The sequence below is a fragment of the Suncus etruscus genome, chromosome 15, assembly GCF_024139225.1.
Source record: "Suncus etruscus isolate mSunEtr1 chromosome 15, mSunEtr1.pri.cur, whole genome shotgun sequence".
Classification (NCBI taxonomy): Eukaryota; Metazoa; Chordata; class Mammalia; order Eulipotyphla; family Soricidae; genus Suncus; species Suncus etruscus.
The window spans coordinates 24,620,246-24,641,726 of NC_064862.1; the positions used below are offsets into that span (position 1 = coordinate 24,620,246).

Sequence of the window (21,481 nt, forward strand, 5' to 3'; positions counted from 1 at the left end):
CCCAATCCGAGTTCATTATCTTCCCCTTAATTAACCCTCTTTACCCTCAGTTCTTTGTTAGGCACCAAGATCGACCTCCTGCCCCACCAGATTCTGCCCTTTCGCACACCCCTACAAAGCTCATTATTACTCCTTAACTCTTTCACCCCCAACCATCAGTACCCCACATTTACCCTTTTTAACTTCAGTACTACACAGTCCTAATCATAGACCAAAGTCGTGCATTGGATTTAACAATCCCCAACTATTTCAAAAGACATAAAATGGACACACATGTCTTTTGAATATTTTATGTGTATTTTTTTTAACAGCTATAACTCTTTCTAAATATTCTTTTACCGTGACGATGCTACCCACTTTTTATCTTGTCTTGTCTTTGTGAGCTGTTCAATACGTAATTTTGGTGGAAGAGTCCCTCAGTTTAATGCTTATGATTGAAGCATGTCATGGGGATTGTTAGACTTGTTCTTCCGGCCCCCATATGCGCCGATAATGCCACGTGGCATTGTTCCTTGTTTGCACAGGCACATTAAAATGGGAAAATACTATACATACAAATAAGTTCTTATCTAATAGAGATTGGAACACACAAATCTCGTAGTGCAATGGGACCTTATACCCTGGCACAGGCCTCAGAAGAATGGGCATCCTCCATTCACCCCTGAACCAGGGAAGCTATCTACGAAACATCCAAGGTTTTTTATAACAACACCTGAAAGCAATCCTCTACCAGGGAAGATCCTACACCACTGCTCTGCGATAGACCTGCTCAAAAGAGACTTCCCTTAACACTAAGAAGACTTGACAACAACAACGACCTGCTTACAGGACAGGGTTCTCTGCATTGCCCTTTAATTGTGAGGTGAAACAAGAGGACACTTTGCACCATTCTGACTGCAATGTAGGATATGCAGATTCCAGGATCTTTAATACAGAAACATGATACCAACAACAGAGACTGTGTGAAAAATAAGTGTATTGGCACTACAGACAATGACCTGGATTGGACAAACTAGTTTGCCTGGAGCCTAGAGTTGGTCTTATGCCAGGAAACTTCAGGGGTAGGGTCTCCTTGTATTTAGGCCAAGGCTTTTTTTTTCCATGTCCCTCATATTTTGGTGGGCCTATGCAAACAATAATTGCCACTTTAACACCGTTTTTACTGTGCTCCATTGACTCTAATCCTTAAGAAAAAAAAACCCACTTAAACTTTTAGAGGTTAACTTAAATTAATATGCATGTGCATGGAAATGTAAAAAAGTACTCTGCCTTCAATGTTTAAGGAGTTACATAAGTTTTATGGCTTTAGATTGCTTTGTGTGCTAAGAAATATTATGTACTACAATCTGGGGACTTGAAGGACAAAATAATTGTACATGGTTCTGTTTTATTTTTCTTAATGTTCTTTGGCTGAAAGTTCAAAGTTAAGATATCAGCAATGGGACTACTGAGAATTCTGTTTATGTGTGATTGTTCTTCCACTGTAACTTTACCTTGTCCTCTTTCTTTGCATCTTTGTTCTCATAATTAAAAATAAAAAATTAATAAAAAAAAAGAGTAAGAGCTTCAGTAGATACCGAATAATGAGATACTTGTAGGAAGAATGTAAGTGTTATGGTTGAATGTTGCGAGTGAAGTTAATTGGGGCTATGTTTAGAGAAGTGGGCAGAGGTGAGTTGTAAAACAAATTTATGTCTCATAAAAAATAAAGTTGTAGGGCCGGGCGGTGGCGCTAAAGGTAAGGTGCCTGCCTTGACTGCACTAGCCTGGGACAGACCGCGGTTCGATCCCCCGGCGTCCCATATGGTCCCCCAAGCCAGGAGCGACTTCTGAGCGCATAGCCAGGAGTAACCCCTGAGCGTCACTGGGTGTGGCCCAAAAACCAAAAAAAAATTAAAAATAAAAAAAAAATAAAGTTGTAGGGGCCGGAGTGATAGCACAGTGGTAGGGCATTTGCCTTGCACATGGCTGACCCAGGACAGACCTAGGTTCAACCTCTGGCATCCCATATGGTTCCCCAGCCAGGAGCGATTTCTGAGCGCATAGCCAGGTGTAATCCCTGAGCGTCACCGGGTGTGGCCTCAAAAACATAAAAAAATAAGTTGTAAACATACTGAATAAAGCAAAATCAAGAACTACTAGAAAGTTTTAAGCAAGAGACTGCACTCATAAAACTGTTTTATTATCAGTAAATTAAAGAAAATAGGCTATTTGAATGAAGTTGCCAACAGAGAAGTGGAAAATGGAATCTCTAGTTTGAGAAGTACCTAGAGCAGGGGTCCTCAAACTTTTTAAACAGGGGGCCAGTTCACTGTCCCTCAGACCATTGGAGGGTCTGACTATAGTAAAAACAAAACTTATAAACCAATTCTTTTTTTTGTTTTGTTTTTGTTTTTTTTTGTTTTTGTTTTTGGGCCACACCGGCGATGCTCAGGGATTACTCCTGGCTGTCTGCTCAGAAATAGCCCCTGGCAGGCATGGGGGACCATATGGGACACCGGGATTCGAACCAACCACCTTTGGTCCTGGATCAGCTGCTTGCAAGGCAAACGCCGCTGTGCTATCTCTCCGGGCCCATAAATGAATTCTTATGCACACTGATATATCTTATTTTGCAATGAAGAAACAAAACAGATACAAATACAATATGTGGCCCATGGCCATAGTTTGAGGACCACTGACCTGGAGTGTTTAATGAAGAAATAAAAAGCCTCTTTACCCCTATTTTAGAACATTTTCACACAGAAAGACGCAGAATGAGTTTAGAAGTTTTTAAGTTAGGAGGAAAAACAAGATTTTAATTATAATTAACAGAACACTGCTCAATTCACAATATAGCAATGTGTGCTAGAATAAAATCTAGAGGCTCTAGGAAAAAAACGTAAAAGGTTATTTTTAGGGGAAGGGGTTGCAGAGTTACTAATGGGATCATTAATTAATCAGAGGTTGATTCAGAACAAGTCATTAACTGAATGGATATATTTTTTGAAAGTGCATTTAAAGGAATTCTGGGTATGTTTCGAAACTTTCCAAGTTACTAACTACCATATTTTCCGGCGTATAAGATGACTGGGCATATAAGGCGACTCCCTACTTTTCCTGTTAAAATTTAGGATTTGGGCTGTATTCGTCGTATAGGACTACCTCTCTTTTAATGCGCAACAAATGGAAATTTAAAAAAAGATTTGATTTCAATATGGAAATTTTAATTCAAATACTTATGTCATGCATGTACTTAGCTGGAAAACTTTCACTTATAAACAAGGCTATTTGTCACCAAACATGTAAACATAAAACAGTGATCTACATTGAGCACAGGAAGGGGGGGCTCCTCCAAAGCAGCTGGCTGGGGTGCAGTGATTAATATGACAGCTAAAGGGAGATAGAGGGTCTCCTCTGTGTCCCATAAAAGCTGAACAGAGGACTGAGCACTGGCAAGCTGCATACCAGAGATGACACTGGGTGGCTAGATGGGACGCGGCACTCGGTAACTCAGTTCCTCTGTGTGCCCTGAAAGATGAATCAGGACAGAGGACTGAGTGATGACACCGGGCAGCTGGATGGGATGCAGCGGTAAGATGGAGACAGATCACTTGTCCCTGAAGATGGAGTAAGTTTCAGCATGCCATATACCGGCATATAAGACGACCCCCGACTTTTAAGAAGTTTTTCATGAGTTAAAAAGTCGTCTTATATGCCAGAAAATATTGCAATTGGGCAGAAGCCAAAGAGAAAGTTCCATTGGAGGGGAACGGCAGCAGGCAGAGGAGTGGATTTCTCCCCAATCCAGATTCCTGCTCAAGATCCGAAGTATTTTCCATCCCAGATGACCTCAGCAGCCTAACACAGCTGAAGCCCAAGGAAGAAGAAACTTTTTCAGAACCCCCTGCATCTGAACTGTGTTTCAGGTTAAATCTCTTGACCGTATTTGCATCAGTCATTATCTTGCTGGTTAAAATATGTTTTATCTGTATGGATCTTATTGTGTTGTTCTAAGCTCCACTGCAAAAAGAAAATTTTGTATTTAACTTTGTGGTTTAATATTGGTTTGCATAATTCCAGGGAAATGCATAATGCTGTCAGTTCTTTCGTTTTTTTTTCCCCCCCCCTGCTTTTTCTGGGGTCACACTGGCAGCGTTCAGGAGTTACTCCTGGCTTTATGTTCAGAAATCGCTCCTGACAGGCTTGGGGGACCATGTGGAATGCCGGGATTTGAACCTCTGTCCTTTTGCATGCAAGGCAAATGCCCTTACCTCCATGCTATCTCTCAGGCCCTAATGTTAGTTTTAACCATTCTCAGCTATTCCCAGTGAATTTATCCTAATTGCTATGATGTTTTATTGTGTATCTTATGTAGCAACTTATTTTCAAACTGTATTATCTGCAGAAATGTTCTTGTGATCTTGTTTAGAGAAGTTTATGGAAAAGAACTTGTATATTCTAGACTTATTAACGATGCTTGGTGTAATAATGCTAAGAATTTTCAAACTATAAGTGTATCTGCAGAAATGTTCTAATGTTTATGCTTAGAGAAGTCTAGGAAAAAATTTGTGGTATGTATAAGATGTAAAAAAATCTGATTGTTTTGAAAAGAATTGTATGTAATTTTAACTTTGATGTTTTAAGTTCTTTTCTGTTTGCTTTTGGGTTACACCCGGTGATGCTCAGGGGTTACTCCTGGCTATGCGCTCAGAAATCACTCCTGACTTAGGGCACCATATGAGACACAAGGGGATTGAACTTCGGTATGTCCTAGGCTAGCATGCGCAAGGCAGATGACTTACTGCTTGCGCTACAGTTCCTGCCCCAAGTTCTTTTTTTTTTTTAACTTTATTTATTTATTGATTGGTTTTTGGGCCACATCCAGTAGTGCTCAGGGGTTACTCCTGACTCTGCACTCAGAAATCACTCCTGGCAGGCTGGGGGACCATATGAAATGCCAGGAATTGAACCAGGTCCTTAACCAGGTTCCGAACCTATTGGATGCATGCAAGGCAAATGCCCCACATCTCTTGCCCAGATGTTTTAAGATCAGATATAGAGTTCCTACCTCCGGTGAAGACCAGGAGAAAGAAAGTTTTGTCATTTTTGTTTCGTTTTGTTTTATTTAAAATAAAACAGGAAGGTGGAAATGTAACTCTGTCCCCAACTTCCTGTTTCCCTAACCTCTTTTTTTGAGGTGTTAATCCCACCTGGATGATCAGGCCCTCGGGCATCGAGGATGGGGTGGGCTGTTTTAGAATAAAAGGTGCTGCCTTGAGGGAAGGGGAGAAGACAAAAGGAGCAAAAAGCAGGGGGGGGGGGGGCAGCAGAAAGCTTAGCAGAGAAGTACATGCGAGAAAAGGCATATGGCAGAGAAAGGCCATAGAATAAAAGCAAGCTGACTCTAAAGCAACTTTGACTGCTTGTGAATTATTTCTCTGCTGATAACTACCCCTTCATCAGACCTGTCCGCCTGAGGGGTTAGAAGCATGGTGCCTGGGGTGGCCTCACCCTGCACAGGGACTCTGTACAGTCATTATTTTATATTTTAAATCTATACCCATGGACTGGCATCCATGAAGTGACAAGGAGGTTTGTTGATTTGTTTGTTTCTTCTTTCCGAATATTTGTCCCTCTTGCTCCACTTCTGAAATGAGATTATGAACTAACTGTACAAGCCACCATGTGTTTCTCTAAGAGACCAAACTCTTTTAGCTATCAGTGGGATCTTTAGAGAAGAGGAGCTAGACTCCGCCCTGTCCCATCAGAAAGTCAGATTCCTTTGCTTCTTTCTCCAGGTATAGATTTTTTTGAGGAATTTGTTTGGTTTTGGGCCACACCTGGCGATGTTCAGAGCTTATTCCTGGCTGTGCACTCAGGAATCACTCCTGACGGTATGAAAGGGCACCACATGCAATGCTGGGGATCAAACCTGCGTTGGCCAAATACAAGGCAAGCACCTTCCTCACTCTGCACCTCACTCCGGCCCCTCCAGCTGTAGATTGTTGTTTGCTTTTTAGGTCACACCCAACAATGTTCAGGGGTCACTCCTGGCTTTGTGCTCAGAAATCACTCCTGGCAGGTTCGGAGGACCATATGGGATGCTTGGGATCTAACCTGGGTTGGCTGCATGCAAGGCAAATGCCTACCCACTGTGCTATATTGCTCCAGCCGGTCCAGCTGTAGATTCTTAACCCCTTTACTTCAAACAAATCTGATAACATGACCGTTCTGATGCATACAGGGTGCTCCCAGAGGCACCAGCTGAGGGTCCCATATGCAGAGGCAGTGCAGTCCCAGGCCTGTTCCATTGGTCACACAGTGGGTCTCCCAGAGAGGACAGGGAAGGCAGATGACAAGGATTTACCTTCCTCCCTGGCTCCACCTATAGCGAACAGTTGGTCCCTCATGCAGGACAGGGCCAGCCTTGACCAGAGGAAAAGGCTACTTTTCCAAGGACATGGGGAATTTTGGTGAGGAAAACCAAGTCACAGGTTTCTTGTGGGGGGAGAAGACCATCCTGAAGGTTCTCCTGAGTACACAGGCTGACTCCTGGGACCACTCCACTTGGGATGCCCTATGTGGGTGTTTGCTGGAGCTTAGGAAGGGGAAATCTAGTGGGGTGAGCTGGGGGCCTCTGCAGAGTGCAAGCTGGTGCCCACAAAGATTCTGATGACAAACCACAAGGGGCAAAGCCAAGAGTGGCCCAGACCAGCTGCTGAGGGAAAGAGGAGGAACGTGTCCTTGCCCATGAGCTTGCGTGTTTGCACCCACACTTCCTGCACTCCCGGAGTGGGGCACCGAGGAAGGGAAAGAGGAGGCAGGAAAAAGTCTTTGACGGAATCAGTCTTTTTTTTACCAGCTGCCACACTGGTACGGTCGGGGTTTTGGCATGCACGAAGAACGCAAGCCTCATGATCTGATGCCCCTGTGCTCAGCCCACCACCTGCAGCCCTAGGCCTGCTGTGGGTGAAGGAGAGGGGTGCCGCGGGGCCTGGCCCACAGCCACGGTACCTCTCTTCAGGGAACTGATCAGGCGTGGTGGTAACCTGCCAACCCTCCCCCCAAAAGCCAAACAAACAAGAAGAAAGGCAAAATCAAAGCCAAGACGGGGGGGGGGGGGGGGGGCAAGGGAGGAATAAAAAACCCAACCAAGTCAGACTTGGACAGGGAGGGTCTTTTCATACACTTTAATCCTTTCGTGCTGATGGTGCCTGGGGCGTCTGTGGCTGGCACCAGCCCGTGTGCCTGGGAGAAGCCAACTGACTGCCTGCCCCTCCTGGCCGAGGCAGTGGCTAATCAGCTACATGGAAAATGGAAGCGGCTCACACGCCGCCTGTTTCCCCATCACTGGAGGGACGCCGCCGTGCTCAGAAACACACTCTTGACATCACTTGGCAGCCACCCCCACTCCACGGAACATGATTCACCCCTGAGGTTATTGTTTTTAATACCAGACAGTGAGCTTTGAAATGCCAAACAAATTTTGCAGAGGGGGCTGGAGGCTGGGAAATGACAAAAGACAGTCCAAGTGGTCTCCCCGGCCCCCCAACCAACTGCGCTCAACACATGGCAGAGGTGACCCCTTTCCTTCCCTGGCGGGGTTCAGGATGGAGGCAGGGATGTGGAGGGTGCACGGTCCGGTCCAACTATTACCTAATCTGGGAGCTGCTGCTGCTGCTTCTCTGGTCTGGGCTGAGTGGGGCTGGACAGAGGGAGGGAGGAGCCAGAGTGGGAGAGAAGATGGGGGAGCACAATAAAAACTGAAGAGGCGGGTGTGAGGTGTCCACAGTGGTGAAGGAGAGATAAAATGCTGCTTTTCAGCCACCACCTACCTCCTGTCTGCGTTGCCACTGACCATGAGATGGGGAGGACTGTCCTTGAGGTTGACACAGGTGAAGTCCCCCAGTGCATTTCCCAGCTTCAAGAGGCAGCGCTCGGCTTCCAGGCTGTACAGCAGGATCTGGAGAGGAGGAGGAGATGTGGATAGGTGCGTGGCAGACACCGCCAAGAGGGCCCCCCCCCATGGTCCCTTTGTTTTTGCTTTTTATTGGTTTTTGTTTTTGTGTCACACCCAGCAGCGCTCAGGGTTATTCCTAGTTATGTGCTCAAAATAGCTCTTGGCAGGCTTGGGGGACCCTATGGGATGCTGGGAATCGAATTGAAGTCTGTCTGGGGTTGGCTGTGTGCAAGGCAAATACCCTACAGTTGTGTTATTGCTCCAGCCCCCCCATGGTTGGCTCAGGCTCAGCTGAGGAGATGGATGCCCAGGGGCTGCTTGTCCGAACTGGGCTGATGGCTATTGAAGTGACCAAAGACAAGGAAAAACCCACCCGGTCTTCAGGCCCAGGTGCCAGCGGGTTATTGGGACATGCAGCAAAAAACAAGCTGGATGGTGAATAAGGCTGACCCTCGAGGAACCCACGATGAGAAAGCGGGTAGCTCACACACAAGCTGGCCTGGGGCCCTCAGTCCTGGCTCCAGAGACAGGTTTGGGGACCAGGCTCTAATAAGTGACACTTGCTCTGGCTCACTGCCAGACAGTCCCAATAGGAGGCAGTGAGAGCCGTGCAGTTTCTGTACACAGTGTCTCCACCGTGGGTCTTCGGTAGCTCCATGGCATTAGGTATTAGGTACAGCTGCAGATGACAAAAGTCCTGATCTCTGAATCCTTCTGTGCTTTCCCTCCAGCGCAGTGGGCAGTGGAAAAAGATTCCTAAGTAGCGCCAGAGTAATAGCACAAGTGGCAGGGCATTTGCCTTGCACGCGGCCGACCCAAGAGTGACCTGTGTTCGATGCCCGGCATCCCACATGGTCCCCAGAGCCTGCCAGGAGTGTACCTAAGCACAGAGCCGGGAATAACCGGAGCGCCAACGGGTGTGCCCCCCACCCCCCAAAAAAGATTCCTAAGCAAGTCTGTTGAGGACGATTTACCGTATTTTTGGTACCATAAGATGCACACACACTCCCAAAAGATGGGGGAAAATGTCTATGTGTCTTATGGAGTGAATGCTGCCCAGAGCTGAAGCCTGAGATTAAAAAATGTTTTCTTGTTTTGTTAATTTTTTCTTTTTTTTTTGGTTTTTGGGCCACACCCGGTGGTGCTCAGGTGTTACTCCTGGCTGTCTGCTCAGAAATAGCTCCTGGCGGGCACGGGGGACCATATGGGACGCCAGGATTCAAACCAACCACCTTTGGTCCTGGATCGGCTGCTTGCAAGGCAAACGCCGCTGTGCTATCTCTCCGGGCCCTGTTTTTTTTAATTTTTGATGCAAAACGAAGTTAATGTATTTAACCAGCGGTGGAGTTGAAGCCTGAGTATTTTTTTTTTTTTTTTTTTGTGGTTTTTGGGTCACACCCGGCAGTGCTCAGGGGTTACTCCTGGCTCCATGCTCAGAAATTGCTCCTGGCAGGCACGGGGGACCATATGGGACGCTGGGATTCGAACCGATGACCTCTTGCATGAAAGGCAAACACCTTACCTCCATGCTATCTCTCCAGCCCCGAAGCCTGAGTATTTAAAAAAAAAACTTTTGTTTTTTTTTTGGGGGGGGCGGGGCACACCCATTTGATGCTCAGGGGTTACTCCTGGTTAAGCACTCAGAAATTGCCCCTGGCTTGGGGGGACCATATGGGACGCCAAGGGATCGAATCATGGTCCTTCCTTGGCTAGCTCTGCAAGGCAGACACCTTACCTCTAGCGGCACCTCTCTGCCTCCCCCCAAAAAGTTTAATTTTAATTTTTTTGTTTGTTTTGGGGCCACACCAGGTGAGTCTCAGGGGTCACTCCTGGCTATGCACTCAGAAATCATTCCTGGCTCAGGGGACCATATGGGACGCCGGGGGATCAAACTGTGATCTGTCCTAGGGTAGCCGCATGCAAGGCAAAAACCCTACCACTGCGCCACCGCTCTGGCCCCATTTATTTATTTTTTAATTTTGATGTAAATCTACTTTGGCCTCACAGGCTGGTTGTTCCCAGCCTTTTTCTGACAGTGTCTAGTGTTGCACCATTTGCTTTAGATTTTTTTTCTTGTTTTCCTCGTCTAAAAAACTATGTGCATTTTGTTTGTTTGTTTGTTTTTGGGTCATACCCAGCAGCTCTCAGGTGTTCCTCCTGGCTCTACGCTCAGAAATTGCTCCTGGCAGGCTTGGGGGCCATATGGGATGCCGGGATTCTAACCACCGTCCTTCTGCATGCAAAGCAAATGCCCTACCTCCATGCTATCTCTCCGGTCCCCAAAAAATTATGTGCATCTTATGGTCAGGTGTGTCTTATAGAGCAAAAAATATGCTAAGTCTTTTATTAACAAAAGCAAAACCCGTCAGTGATTCATTCAAAGTCATGAAGCCGATGCTTGTTTAGTCATCTCCCTCTTTTGAAACTAAGGACACAGCTCTGTGCTTGCAGTTCCAGAGCCTCCCCGGCAACCCCCTCACGTCTGAGCTGCCTCTATTCCGTGTTCAAGTGGATCAAGAGGGAAACAATGAGTTCCACAGTTTTCATCTTAGTATTTTATTAGACACAGGAAAGTGATGCGATTTCTTTTCCTCACCAACATGTGTCATCACGGAGATCAGCTTACAGATGATCTCAGGCTTCAGAAAGGACCACACTACCTCCACCTCAAGCCATTCCTCAAGGTTGACCACACGAGTTTCTCACCGGCTCACCTGGGAAATTCCTAATGATGATGTTTTCCTATTCGTTAATAGTTGCTAACCACTTGAAATCCCTTTTTTGTTTTTATTTTGATTTCCATGCAGCTCCAAGTAAAAGCTTCTGACTGATACCATTTCACTAATTTTCAACTATCCAAAAAGAAGAATCTTTTTTTATGGTAAGAATAGAGAAATAGGAGCCAGAAGGGTGGTGCAGCGGTAGGGCATTTGCCTTGCACGTGGCTGGCCTAGGACGAACCGCAGTTCAATCCTCCGGTGTCCCATATGGTCCCCCAAGCCAGGAGTGATTTCTGAGCAAATAGCCAGGAGTAACTCCTGAGTATCATGGGGGTGTGGCCCCACAACCAAAAACCAAAAAAAAAAGAATAGTGAAAATAGGGGCCAGAGAGAGAACACAGCGGCAGGACATTTGCCTTGCAGGCAGCCGATGCAGGAGGGATAGTGGTTCAAATCTCAGCATTCCATATGGTCCCCATCCTGCCGCGAGTGATTTCTGAGCGCAGAGCCAGAGCCAGGAGTAACTCCTGAGCGCTGCTGGCTGTGACCCAAAATAAAAAAAAAAGAAAAGGGGCTGAAGAGATAGCATGGAGGTAAGGTGTTTGCCTTGCATGCAGAAGGTTGGTGGTTCGAATCCCGGCATCCCATATAGTCCCCTGAGCCTGCCAGGAGCAGTTTCTGAGCATAGAACCAGGAGTTCCTCCTGAGCACTGCTGGTTGTGACCCAAAATCAAAGGAAAAAAAAAAAAAAAAAAAAGGAAAGAATAGAGAAATAATCTCTCTCTAGTGAAAAGCCTGAAAAGTGGATCCTGGAGGGAGGAAAATAAGTCTAGCCAGAAGCAAACCCAGGACCCATTATAAAAAGAGTTCCTGATCACTGTGGAACCTTCCAGAGGATTTTGGGACCCAGAATTATCTTGTTCTTAGTTTTAAATTTTTTTAGGGAGAAAGTTCTTTATGTTTACTTGTTTGCTTTTGGCTTTTGAACTACACTCTGCTGTACTCAGGGCAGCATACTTCTGACTCTGCTCAGGAATCACTCCTAGTACTTAAACAGGGAACTTTAGGGGTTACCAGTGATGGAACCTGGGTTGCTGTATGCAATGTTATACACATGAGACTATTTCTTTGATACCAGAGCTTACTTTATTTATTTATTTATTTGTTTATTTGTTTGTTTGTTTATTTATTTATTTATTTATTTTGGTTTTTGGGCCACACCCGGCAAGGTGCTCAGGGGTTACTCCTGGCTGTCTGCTCAGAAATAGCTCCTGGCAGGCACGGGGGACCATATGGGACACCAGGATTCGAACCAACCACCTTTGGTCCAAGATCGGCTGCTTGCAAGGCAAACGCCGCTGTGCTATCTCTCCAGGCCCACCAGAGCTTACTTTAAACGTTTTTCCTCTTTCCTTACTGATCATCTGGCAAGGCAAATACTAGGTTTAATCCTTGGCATCCCACAGGGTCCTCTGACTGTCACACCAGGACTGATCGATGAGCACAGGGCCAGGAGTAAGCCCTGAGCATCACCAGGTATGGTCCCCAAAATCAAACCTTCCAAAAGTCTCAGAGAGAGTCTATATGTCTTAACATTTCCTAAATATTTTTTAAAACAGAAGCATCGTAAAAACTGAGGGACTGGAGGGCTCCTGGGTCCCACTCCAAGAAGGCTCTGCAAGTCATCGCAAAGACAGCCACGCTGGTAGCCAGAGTCAAGAACGATCTCTCTCGTTTAATAATTTGGGAGAGCTGCCCAAGGAGCACCTTTACCATCGCATTGAGTTAAAGACCGCAGAGACTAGAAAACTCATTGCCCGTCTCCAAGGCTGCTTTTTCCCTGTTACAAGTCCCCAAACGACCTTTGCCAGCCTGCCCGCCCTCCTCCCTGTATTCTCTCTCTCTTTTAATAAGGTGGAACAAATGGGACTTCATTTGATCGGATTGCCACAGACTAGGGAGATCAATTATTCATGCTCACACTCTTCCCTCTTGTTAAGCCCCTGCATTAGCCTCATTTTCCTCTTTATTGCCCGAGTTGGGGGCGAGTCTTGGTCTGCGCCCACTTGGAGGTGGACGGGGCACACTGGGACGAGGTTCGGAAAACAAGCCACAGCCCGAGTCCTGGAGAAAATGGCCTGCGCTAATGTGACCGCCGGATCAATAGTTATTGCAGGGGAGTTTGGCTTTAAGTACCAAGAGTCTATTACGACAGGGCTTTGGATTGTGATTACCGAGCACATTTTGACAGGAGTTAGATGCGCCTTGAAAAAAAAAACCTTCCCCTTATTAGGGCTGCCACATGTGGCAGTGAGCAGACCATGCCCAGCCCGGCAGGGGCTGCCTTGGGCTATGCTGGGCACGGGGTGGGCATCTTTCTTTCTGGTTCTGGTTCCTGCCACACATCAGCTTTGGAAAACTCTGCGAGGCCTTTCCTTCCAGTTACTTCTACTTCTTGGAGACCCAAAGTTGTTTCATCAGCATTAGTCTTGGAATCCTACTTCTCTTTTCAATTATTCAGAATTATATGAAATGATATTATTTAGAAAACAACAAAACAGGGGCTGGAGCAATAGATAGCACAGGAGGTAGGGTGTTTTCCTTGCATGTGGCCAACCCGGGTTCCATCCCTGGCATTCCATATGGTCTCCTGAGCCTTCCAGGAGTGGTTGCTGAGCACAGAGCCAGGAGTAACAACTGAGCACCACCAGGTATTGTCCCAAACCAACCAACCAAACATTCTGATTATGCTCTTATTACTCCACGCAGCAAATTCTAAAACGGGTAGAATTACCAACAAAGAGTGGAAGCAACTTTCAACATGACCATTTCTTTGAAATAATTTCTGCATTTGGTAGAGATAATATTTTCATTCTGTTTTATTTTGTTGGGGGGGGGCAGGGACCGACCCTACCTGGCAATGTTCAGGGATTACTCCTTGCTCTGCATTCAGAAATGACTCCTGACAGTGTTCAAGGGACCATATGATTGAACCTAGGTCAGCATGTGCAAGACTCTGGCCCTGCCAGTGAGCAAAGGTGGTCGGTGCTTTGCTGGGTCATGCTGAGTGTAAAGCCTGGAGGATCTGAAAATTCTCCAGCCTTCTCCCCTCATCCTGGGCAGTTCCCAGGGGTTCCATGGTCAATCACTCTATAGTGCTCTCTGCTGCCCAGACCCAACATTGCACCCTGGGGAGCAGAACTGTGCACCTAGTAGGTCCGAAGTGGCCCTGCTAGGAACATCAACTTGCTCCAAGATGAAGCAGAAAGGGCAGCTCGTTCCCGCAGCACCTACATGGCCCCATGTGCTGTGCAGGGAGGGTCTGTGGGCTAACTTGCTGGTGCATGATCCCAGCATGACAGCTTCTCAGCCTGTCCCTCATTTGCTCACTTTTTGAGCATCTGGCTCTGCAGCAGACTCAAACAAAGGGGCCACTTCACCCAATTCAAGACCAAAATTTCCATGGGGCTCCCCATAACTGCCTCTAGAACACCCTGACTCTATCTAGGCCCGAGATTCATCTTGGGAAACACAGTAGACTAGACCGCATGGGAAATGCTATGGTTGATAAGGCACGAAAAATAAGATTTGTTCCATGAGGGCCAGAGAGATCACACAGTGGATAGGGCACTTGCCTTGCATGTTGCCGACCTAGGTTCAATCCCCGATATTCCTATGGTGTTCTAGGTACTGCCAAGAGTTATTCCTGAATGCAGGGCCAGGAGTAAGCCCTGAGATTGCTGTGTATGTAGATGACCTGAGTTCGAGCCCCATCATCAGGAGTGACACCCACCCGAGCACTGGAGCCAGGAGTGAGCCCTGAGTACTGCCAGGTATGGCCCCCAAAATGAGAAAAACAAAACAAATCCAAGGCAGCAAAAAAAAAGTCTCGTAACAGGTGAGAGCTGATAAACTAAAGAAGAGGTTCCTGGGCCCAGAGAGATAGCACAGCGGCGTTTGTCTTGCAAGCAGCCGATCCAGGACCAAAGGTGGTTGGTTCGAATTCTGGTGTCCCTTATGGTCCCCCGTGCCTGCCAGGAGTTATTTCTCAGCAGACTGCCAGGAGTAACCCCTGAGCACCGCCGGGTGTGGCCCAAAAAAAAAAAAAAAAAAAAAAAAGAAGAGGTTCCCAAGGCTACCAGATACTGAGCTGGTAAAGGTGGCAGAGCAAATACAAATTACAGTGCAAGTAGAAACATCAAAGCACAGGGGAGTCCAAAGCAGCCACATCATTTCGATTTTGTTTTGTTTTGTTTTTTTGGGCCACACTTGGCAGCGCTCAGGGATTACTCCTGGCTCTGCATTCAGGAATCGCTTCTGGCTCGGGACCATATGTGATGCTGGGGATCAAACCTGCATCCGTTCTGGGTCATCCACGTGCAAGGCAAACACCCTACCGCTGTGCTACCACTCTGTCCTCTATCAATTCGACTTTTTTTAGGGGGGGCCACACCCGGTAGTGCATAGGGGTTACTCCTGGCTCTATGCCCAGAAATCACTCCTGACAGGCTCAGGGGACCATATGGGATGCCAGGATTTGAAGCACCAACCTTCTGCATGCAAGGCAAACGCCTTGCCTCTATGCTATCTCTCTGGCCCCTATCAATTCAATTTTAAGGAGAAACAGATTTACATTTTTAGAAAGGAAAAGTCCGTTGGTGAGGAAACAAGTCATAGATAGAGTCCAAGAGAGAATACAGAAACTGGAAGATAAATTCGAAAAGATCATTCAGAATGCAGGGGACAGGGTGGGGTGGGTCAGAACAAGCTCAAAACAGCATAGAGCAGGGAACAAGGTGTTCCGAGACTAGAGAGAGTGAAAGGGGAAGGACATTCTCCGATGAAGGCTGAGAATTTTCTACCCACAGAAGGGAGCCAGTAAAGAAACCTCAAATGGGCAGAGTAAACCAGATCCCCGCCAAGAGACCTTCGAGTGAAAGCACAGAAAATTCCAGACAAGGAAAGAGCTGAAAGGCAGCTAAAAGGAGAGAAAGGTTCCTAAAGGGAGTTTCTCTGTAGCGTGATGCAAGTCAGAGTGAGAGAGAGGGACTGGGACTAGGAACTGCAAAGGCCAGAGAAAGGGCCCCAATCAGCATGAGGGAGGAAGAAGGATGCAGAGAGAATCTGGGGGCCAAGAAACACCCCCATCATACTGTAGGGAGATGAAAATAACCTGAGGTTATGGAAGAGTAAAGATGAGATAAATGCCATAAAAGGATACTTTAATACCTTTTTTTTTGAGGGGGTTTTGGGCACACTCGGTGATACCATGGGTTACTCCTGGCTATGCACTCAGAAATCGCTCCTGGCTTGGGGGACCATATGAGACACCTGGGATCAAACCAAGGTCCGTCCTGGATCGGCTGCATGCAAGACAAACACCCTACCGCAATGTTATCGCTCCAGCCCCGCCTTTTTTTTTTTGTTTGTTTTTTGGGTCACACTCGGCAGTGCTCAGGGGTTACTCCTGGCTCCATGCTCAGTAATTGCTCCTGGCAGGTTCGGATGACCATATGGATGCCAGGATTCGAACCAATGACCTGCATGAAAGTCAAACGCCTTACCTCCATGCTATCTCTCCGGCCCCATCCAGCCCCGCTTTAATACCTTTTATAACATAAAAGTATAGAGGGGCCAGAGCCATAGGACTATGGGGGAGGGCATCTGCCTTGCATGCTGCTGACCTGGGTTTGATTCCTGGCACTCTAATTCCCTAAGTACTGCCAGGAGTGATCCCTGAGCACAGAACTAGGAGTAAATCCTAGGCACTGCCAGATGTGACACTATACACACACACACACAAATACACACACACACACACACACAAAACATATATTATACTGACTATAGACCAAACAACAATGTTGCTTTGGGGGGTTTCAACCATAAAAAAAAAACCCTCTATCTACCTAGTCACTATTATTCCGAAAAGCCCAATGTCATGAATCCAAGCATTATACTGGGGACACAGATGCCAGAGGCACAGAGGACCTCCGCCAGTGTGGCTCCAAATAAATGGAAATCTGAATCGTACTGGGGAGGACACTGATGAAAGAACCAGTAAGCGCCGTCTGACTGTGTCTTTTGGTTATAGGTCAGAGCTATGCTTTAAAACACATGACTTCCAGGAGATCCCCACGTCCCGCATACAAACGGCCTTGTTGGGGTCCCCAACAGTGGAGCATCCACCACTGGTTCACAAATTGTTGGCCCAGTGGGACTCAGTCTAGATCGTGAAATCCAGGACTAGTAGTATTCACCACCACCACCACCAAAAGAATCAAAGACACAAAGAGAAAGAACAGGGCTGGAGCGATAGGGCAGGGTGGAGTGTTTGCCATGCACATGGCGATCTGGGACAGACCGGGTTTGATCCCCTGCATCCCATATGGTCCCTCAAGCCTGCCAGGAGCAACTTCTGAATGCAAAGCCAGGAATAAACCCTAAGCACACTGGGTGTGGCCCCCCCAAAACAAAAAGACAAAGAAAAGGGAGAACAATTGGCACAGTTGGCGGTCTTGCGAATGACTCTGGTTGCTCCTCAACCCCCATGTTAAGTAGGAATCACACACACAATAAAAAGGTGGTCAAAAATCTTTTCGACCAAAAAAAAAAATTGCAGGGTCTGCATAATAGCCCCAATAAATCCACAGATGAGATAAGGTTTAAAAAGACGATGAGCAAGACAGACAACTGTGGAGGCAGGGAGGCAGGAGGTAGCGAGAAAAAGAGTAAATCATACACAAAACAGGCCATAAAAAATAAAAAAGCAGTTAATATACATGAATAATGGATGTCTGGTTTAAAAGCAGTTTACTCCGATATGATGTAATTTTTGACAAGCAGCCAGAGAGACTATTTTGTAAGTCCTTGCCCGAGAGAAGCCGGAGCGGGAGACGGGGAACCCAGCGCGCGTGGGGGGGCAGGGGGGAGCACGCATGGAAAATGACTCCCTCCAATTACTCTCCCACCCCAAAGGTGACTTTGTGCTGGCAAACAGACACGGGCCTCTCAGGTGTGCCCAGAGGGGCCATCACGGGCAAAGAGGCAGTCTGGAGACTACCCTCCCGACACACACACACACACACACACACACACACAGAGGCTCAGATCTCTGAATCGCAGCCCCCTCCCCACAGCTTCCCTGTGACAGGCCCTGGCACCAGTGTACCCCCAGAACTGGCACAAAGGGAGCAGCAGGCTGGGCTGCTTTCATGTTTAAGTTTTAATTGGAGCCACGAGCCCAGGAGGCCGAGAGATTTCAGGGCTGCTGCGGGGCGCCAGGCACCGAGCGGGCAGGCGGGCGGGCAGGGCCGATGCGTGTGCCCCACCGGCTCGCGCCAACGCACCTGCAACCCCCCACCGTTCCAGGACTGGACTCGGGCTGGGGCGGCGCTGCCAGTCGCGCAGACGCTGCCAAATGCAAGAGGGAAGGGGGGTGGCTTTGTGATGTGGGCAGATGTCGACAAAGACTAGCGGGAGGCCAAACACACACCTCGCCTTCATGACCTGGGCCTTGCAGAACGAGGCAACTGTGGCGCACACAAGCCAGCACCCCCTTCCCCTAATGTCCGAACCAGCCCGTGAGCAGTGGCGTCCACTTCTCCTGGGACAGTGGAAGACAGTCTTGGTCTTGCTGCTCTTTGGAGCTTTCCAGATTATCTCTTATTCTCTTGCAATAATAACAGCCAAGGAAGAAGAGTCTAGAGCCGTGGTCTCAAACTTGCGGCCCATGGGCTGCAAACGGCCCTCTGTACAACATTTTGTGGCCCTGCCCTAGAGGAATCTTTTTTTTATTTTGTTTTGTTTTAGTTGTTTGGGTCACACCCCCCAATGTTCAAGGCTTACTACTGACTTTGCACTCAAGGATCACCCCGACTTTGCCTACTGCAGCCCGCAGGTAAATTGAGTTTGAGACCCCTGGTAGAGGTACCCAAGACCCAAGGAAGGGACCAGCATCAGAGCCCCTGGGGCCCAGGCAGGGACATCATCACTGTGCAAGACTGACTTAAAGCAGAAATTCCTCACGTCCCTCTCTCTGTGCTCCCGGCGAAGTCCCTTATGGCCAGTGACCACAGGTGACTCATGAATAATGCATCATCCCCAGGAGGAAGCCTTTATTCAACCTGGTCTCCAGAGAGAGGAAAACTGTGGTGCCAAAGTGAGGAGTGAACTATTTAAAAGTGAAGACAACATGGATATTACTATTATCATTATTAAGGTTTTTGGGCCACACCTGGCTCTGCGCTCAGAAATTACTCCTGGCAGGTTTGGGGGACCATACGGGATGATGGGGATCAAACCCAGATAGGCCACATGCAAGGCAAATGCTCTACCTGCTGTGATATCGCTCCAGCCTCTACTACTATTATAATTTTTATTATTAATTTTTTTAGTTTTGGGACCATACCCTGCGGTGCTGGCTTTGCACTCAGAAATTATTCTTGGCAGACTTGGAGGACCATGTGGATGTCAGGGACTGAACCTGGGTTGATCATGTACAAGGCAAATGCCCAACCTGCTGTGTTATTGCTCCTGCCCCTACTATTATTATTATTAATAATAAATAGGAAGATTCCAGTGAGACAAGCACAGTTGTAAGGGATGGGCAAGCGGATGGGTCTTAACTATCACGGGACATGTTATCCAGGAACAGTGCTGAGCAGGGATGGGGTGACGGCCTGGTTTCAGTACCCACTGCAACTCTCAGTACTGGCCGAGACCCAAGCAGGGCCGGGTCCACCCCGCCATTAGGACAGCGCTAGAGTGTGACTGTCCAAGAGGGGGCAGGAGTGATGAGGGGGTCCAGAGGGTGCAGTGGCTGTGAGGATCAGCCTGCAGGCAGCCCTAGCACTGATCAGAGCAGGTTGTCCCTGGGTGGCAGGGCAGAGGCAGGAGACAGGCACTGCTGCGGTGAAGGGGAGCGAATTATCTTCAAGTCGACAAAGTGCATCATGACGGGCCACGTGGTGGGGAGGCCTTGGGGTTCTCTCCCTGGCACCATGAAAATCAATCAGAGGACCTCAAAAAGCTGCGGTGGGCTCACAGCTCAAGCCATGAGATGGCAAGAGGCAGGTTGAGAGGGTTTTAGACCCACTACATGGCCCTGAGCGCAGCTGGGCTAACTTCCAGTGATGGACTAGAGCACCACAGGTGTGATCTTGAGAGTTCCAGCATCATGGGGTCCCTCTGGCTTCCCAGACTCCTCGGTCCCTCCTCATAATAATAGGCTAGAGCAGAGGCTGCCCTCCGGGCCTCCGACAGAGGGAACATTCTGGAGCCTAGAATGGGCAGGTTCAGTGGACAGCCCAGACTAGGGGGTCTGCTCTAGAGCCAGGAGGGGATTAGGATGGAGGCAGGGCATGGTAGAATCTTTTACCCCCATTCTGACTCACGAACCCTCACCCTGCTCCCTTTGCCCTCCTGCACCTCTGCCTCAAGAAACGGGAGCTCGGGGCTGGAGAGATAGCATGGAGGTAAGGCATTTACCTTTCATGCAGAAGGTCATCGGTTCGAATCCTGGCATCCCATATGGTCCCCCGTACCTGCCAGGAGCAATTTCTGAGCACGAAGCCAGGAAAAAACCCTGAGTACTGCCAGGTATGACCCAAAAACCACAAAAAAAAAAAAAAAAAAAAAGAAACGGGAGCTCACCTCAACTGTGCTGTGAAGCCAAAGCAGGCAAGAGAGGAGAAGGCAGGAAGGAAATTGGGAGACTAGACATATGGCTCATGCAGGAGCAACCAACCATGTGAGCGGATCACATGCATTGCCGGAGTGTATTAGAAGTCAAATGTTGGGCCGGAGTGGTGGTGCAGAGTGGTACGGTGTCTGCCTTGCCGGAGCTAGCCTAGGACAAACTGCGGTTCGATCTCCTGGCATTCCATATGATCCCCAAGCCAGGAGTGATTTCTGAGCACATACTCAGGAGTAACCCCTGAGTGTTACTGGGTGTGGCCAAAAAAAAACAAAACAAATCAAAAAGAAAGTTGAATGTTTCCCACTTAGTTGTATGTTGTTTTTGAGGGCAAATGTGTGTGTGTGTTTGAAAATAAGAGCCGGTTTGGGGTTTACACCCATGGCAGGTAGGTTACAGGTACCCTCATTCTGCACCAGTAACCCCTAATCCATCCCCAAGGTCAGGAGAGGCACGTGGCAAGTGGTAAGCGGGAGGAAAAGGTTGGCTATAGCACCCCGATTCTTGACCCCCATGGGCTGAAAGACAAGCCTTTTCTCTCTGCAAAGTCAGTTGCAGCGTGGATCACATTGATGCTGGGACTGCCAGCTGGAAGAGATCTAAGCCTGTGTGGTGTAAAACCCATGCGATGTGAACACCAAGGTACATGACAGGTCTGTGCCCTGGCATGGACATGGGATGGCAAACTGGACAGTTAGTGCCACACAAAAATGCTCAGCAGAGTCCTGAGAAGCGTCAGGACCTGATGACATCCTCAGCGTACTTGAGAAGTCAGAAGAGAGAGCGGGGCCCAGAGAGATAGCTCAGTGGAGTGGGAACTTGTTTTGCACGCATACAATTTTTTTTTTATTTTTTTATTTGTGGGTCACACCCGGCAGTGCTCAGGGGTTATTCCTGGCTCCATGTTCAAAAATTGCTCCTGGCAGGCACGGGGGACCATATGGAACGCCGAGATTCGAACCGATGACCTCCTGCATTAAAGGCAAACGCCTTAACTCCATGCTATCTCTCCGGCCCTGCACGCAGACAATTTGGGTTCAATCGCTGGCACCTCATTTGGTCTTCAGAGCACTGCCAGGAAGTACAGACCAGGAATAATCCCAGAGTGCCACTGGGTGTGGC

At 47.9% G+C, this 21,481-nt stretch overlaps 1 protein-coding gene across 1 annotated transcript in view; it reads right to left on the minus strand.

Moving 5' to 3' along the window:
- The window catches only part of FBXW8 (F-box and WD repeat domain containing 8), a 113,480-nt gene that overhangs the window by 15,346 nt on the left and 76,653 nt on the right, over positions 1-21,481 (minus strand). The window contains exon 8 of the mRNA XM_049788812.1: positions 7,818-7,945. Within this exon, the coding sequence (XP_049644769.1) occupies positions 7,818-7,945 (128 nt within the window). The remainder of the gene's footprint in view (positions 1-7,817; positions 7,946-21,481) is intronic.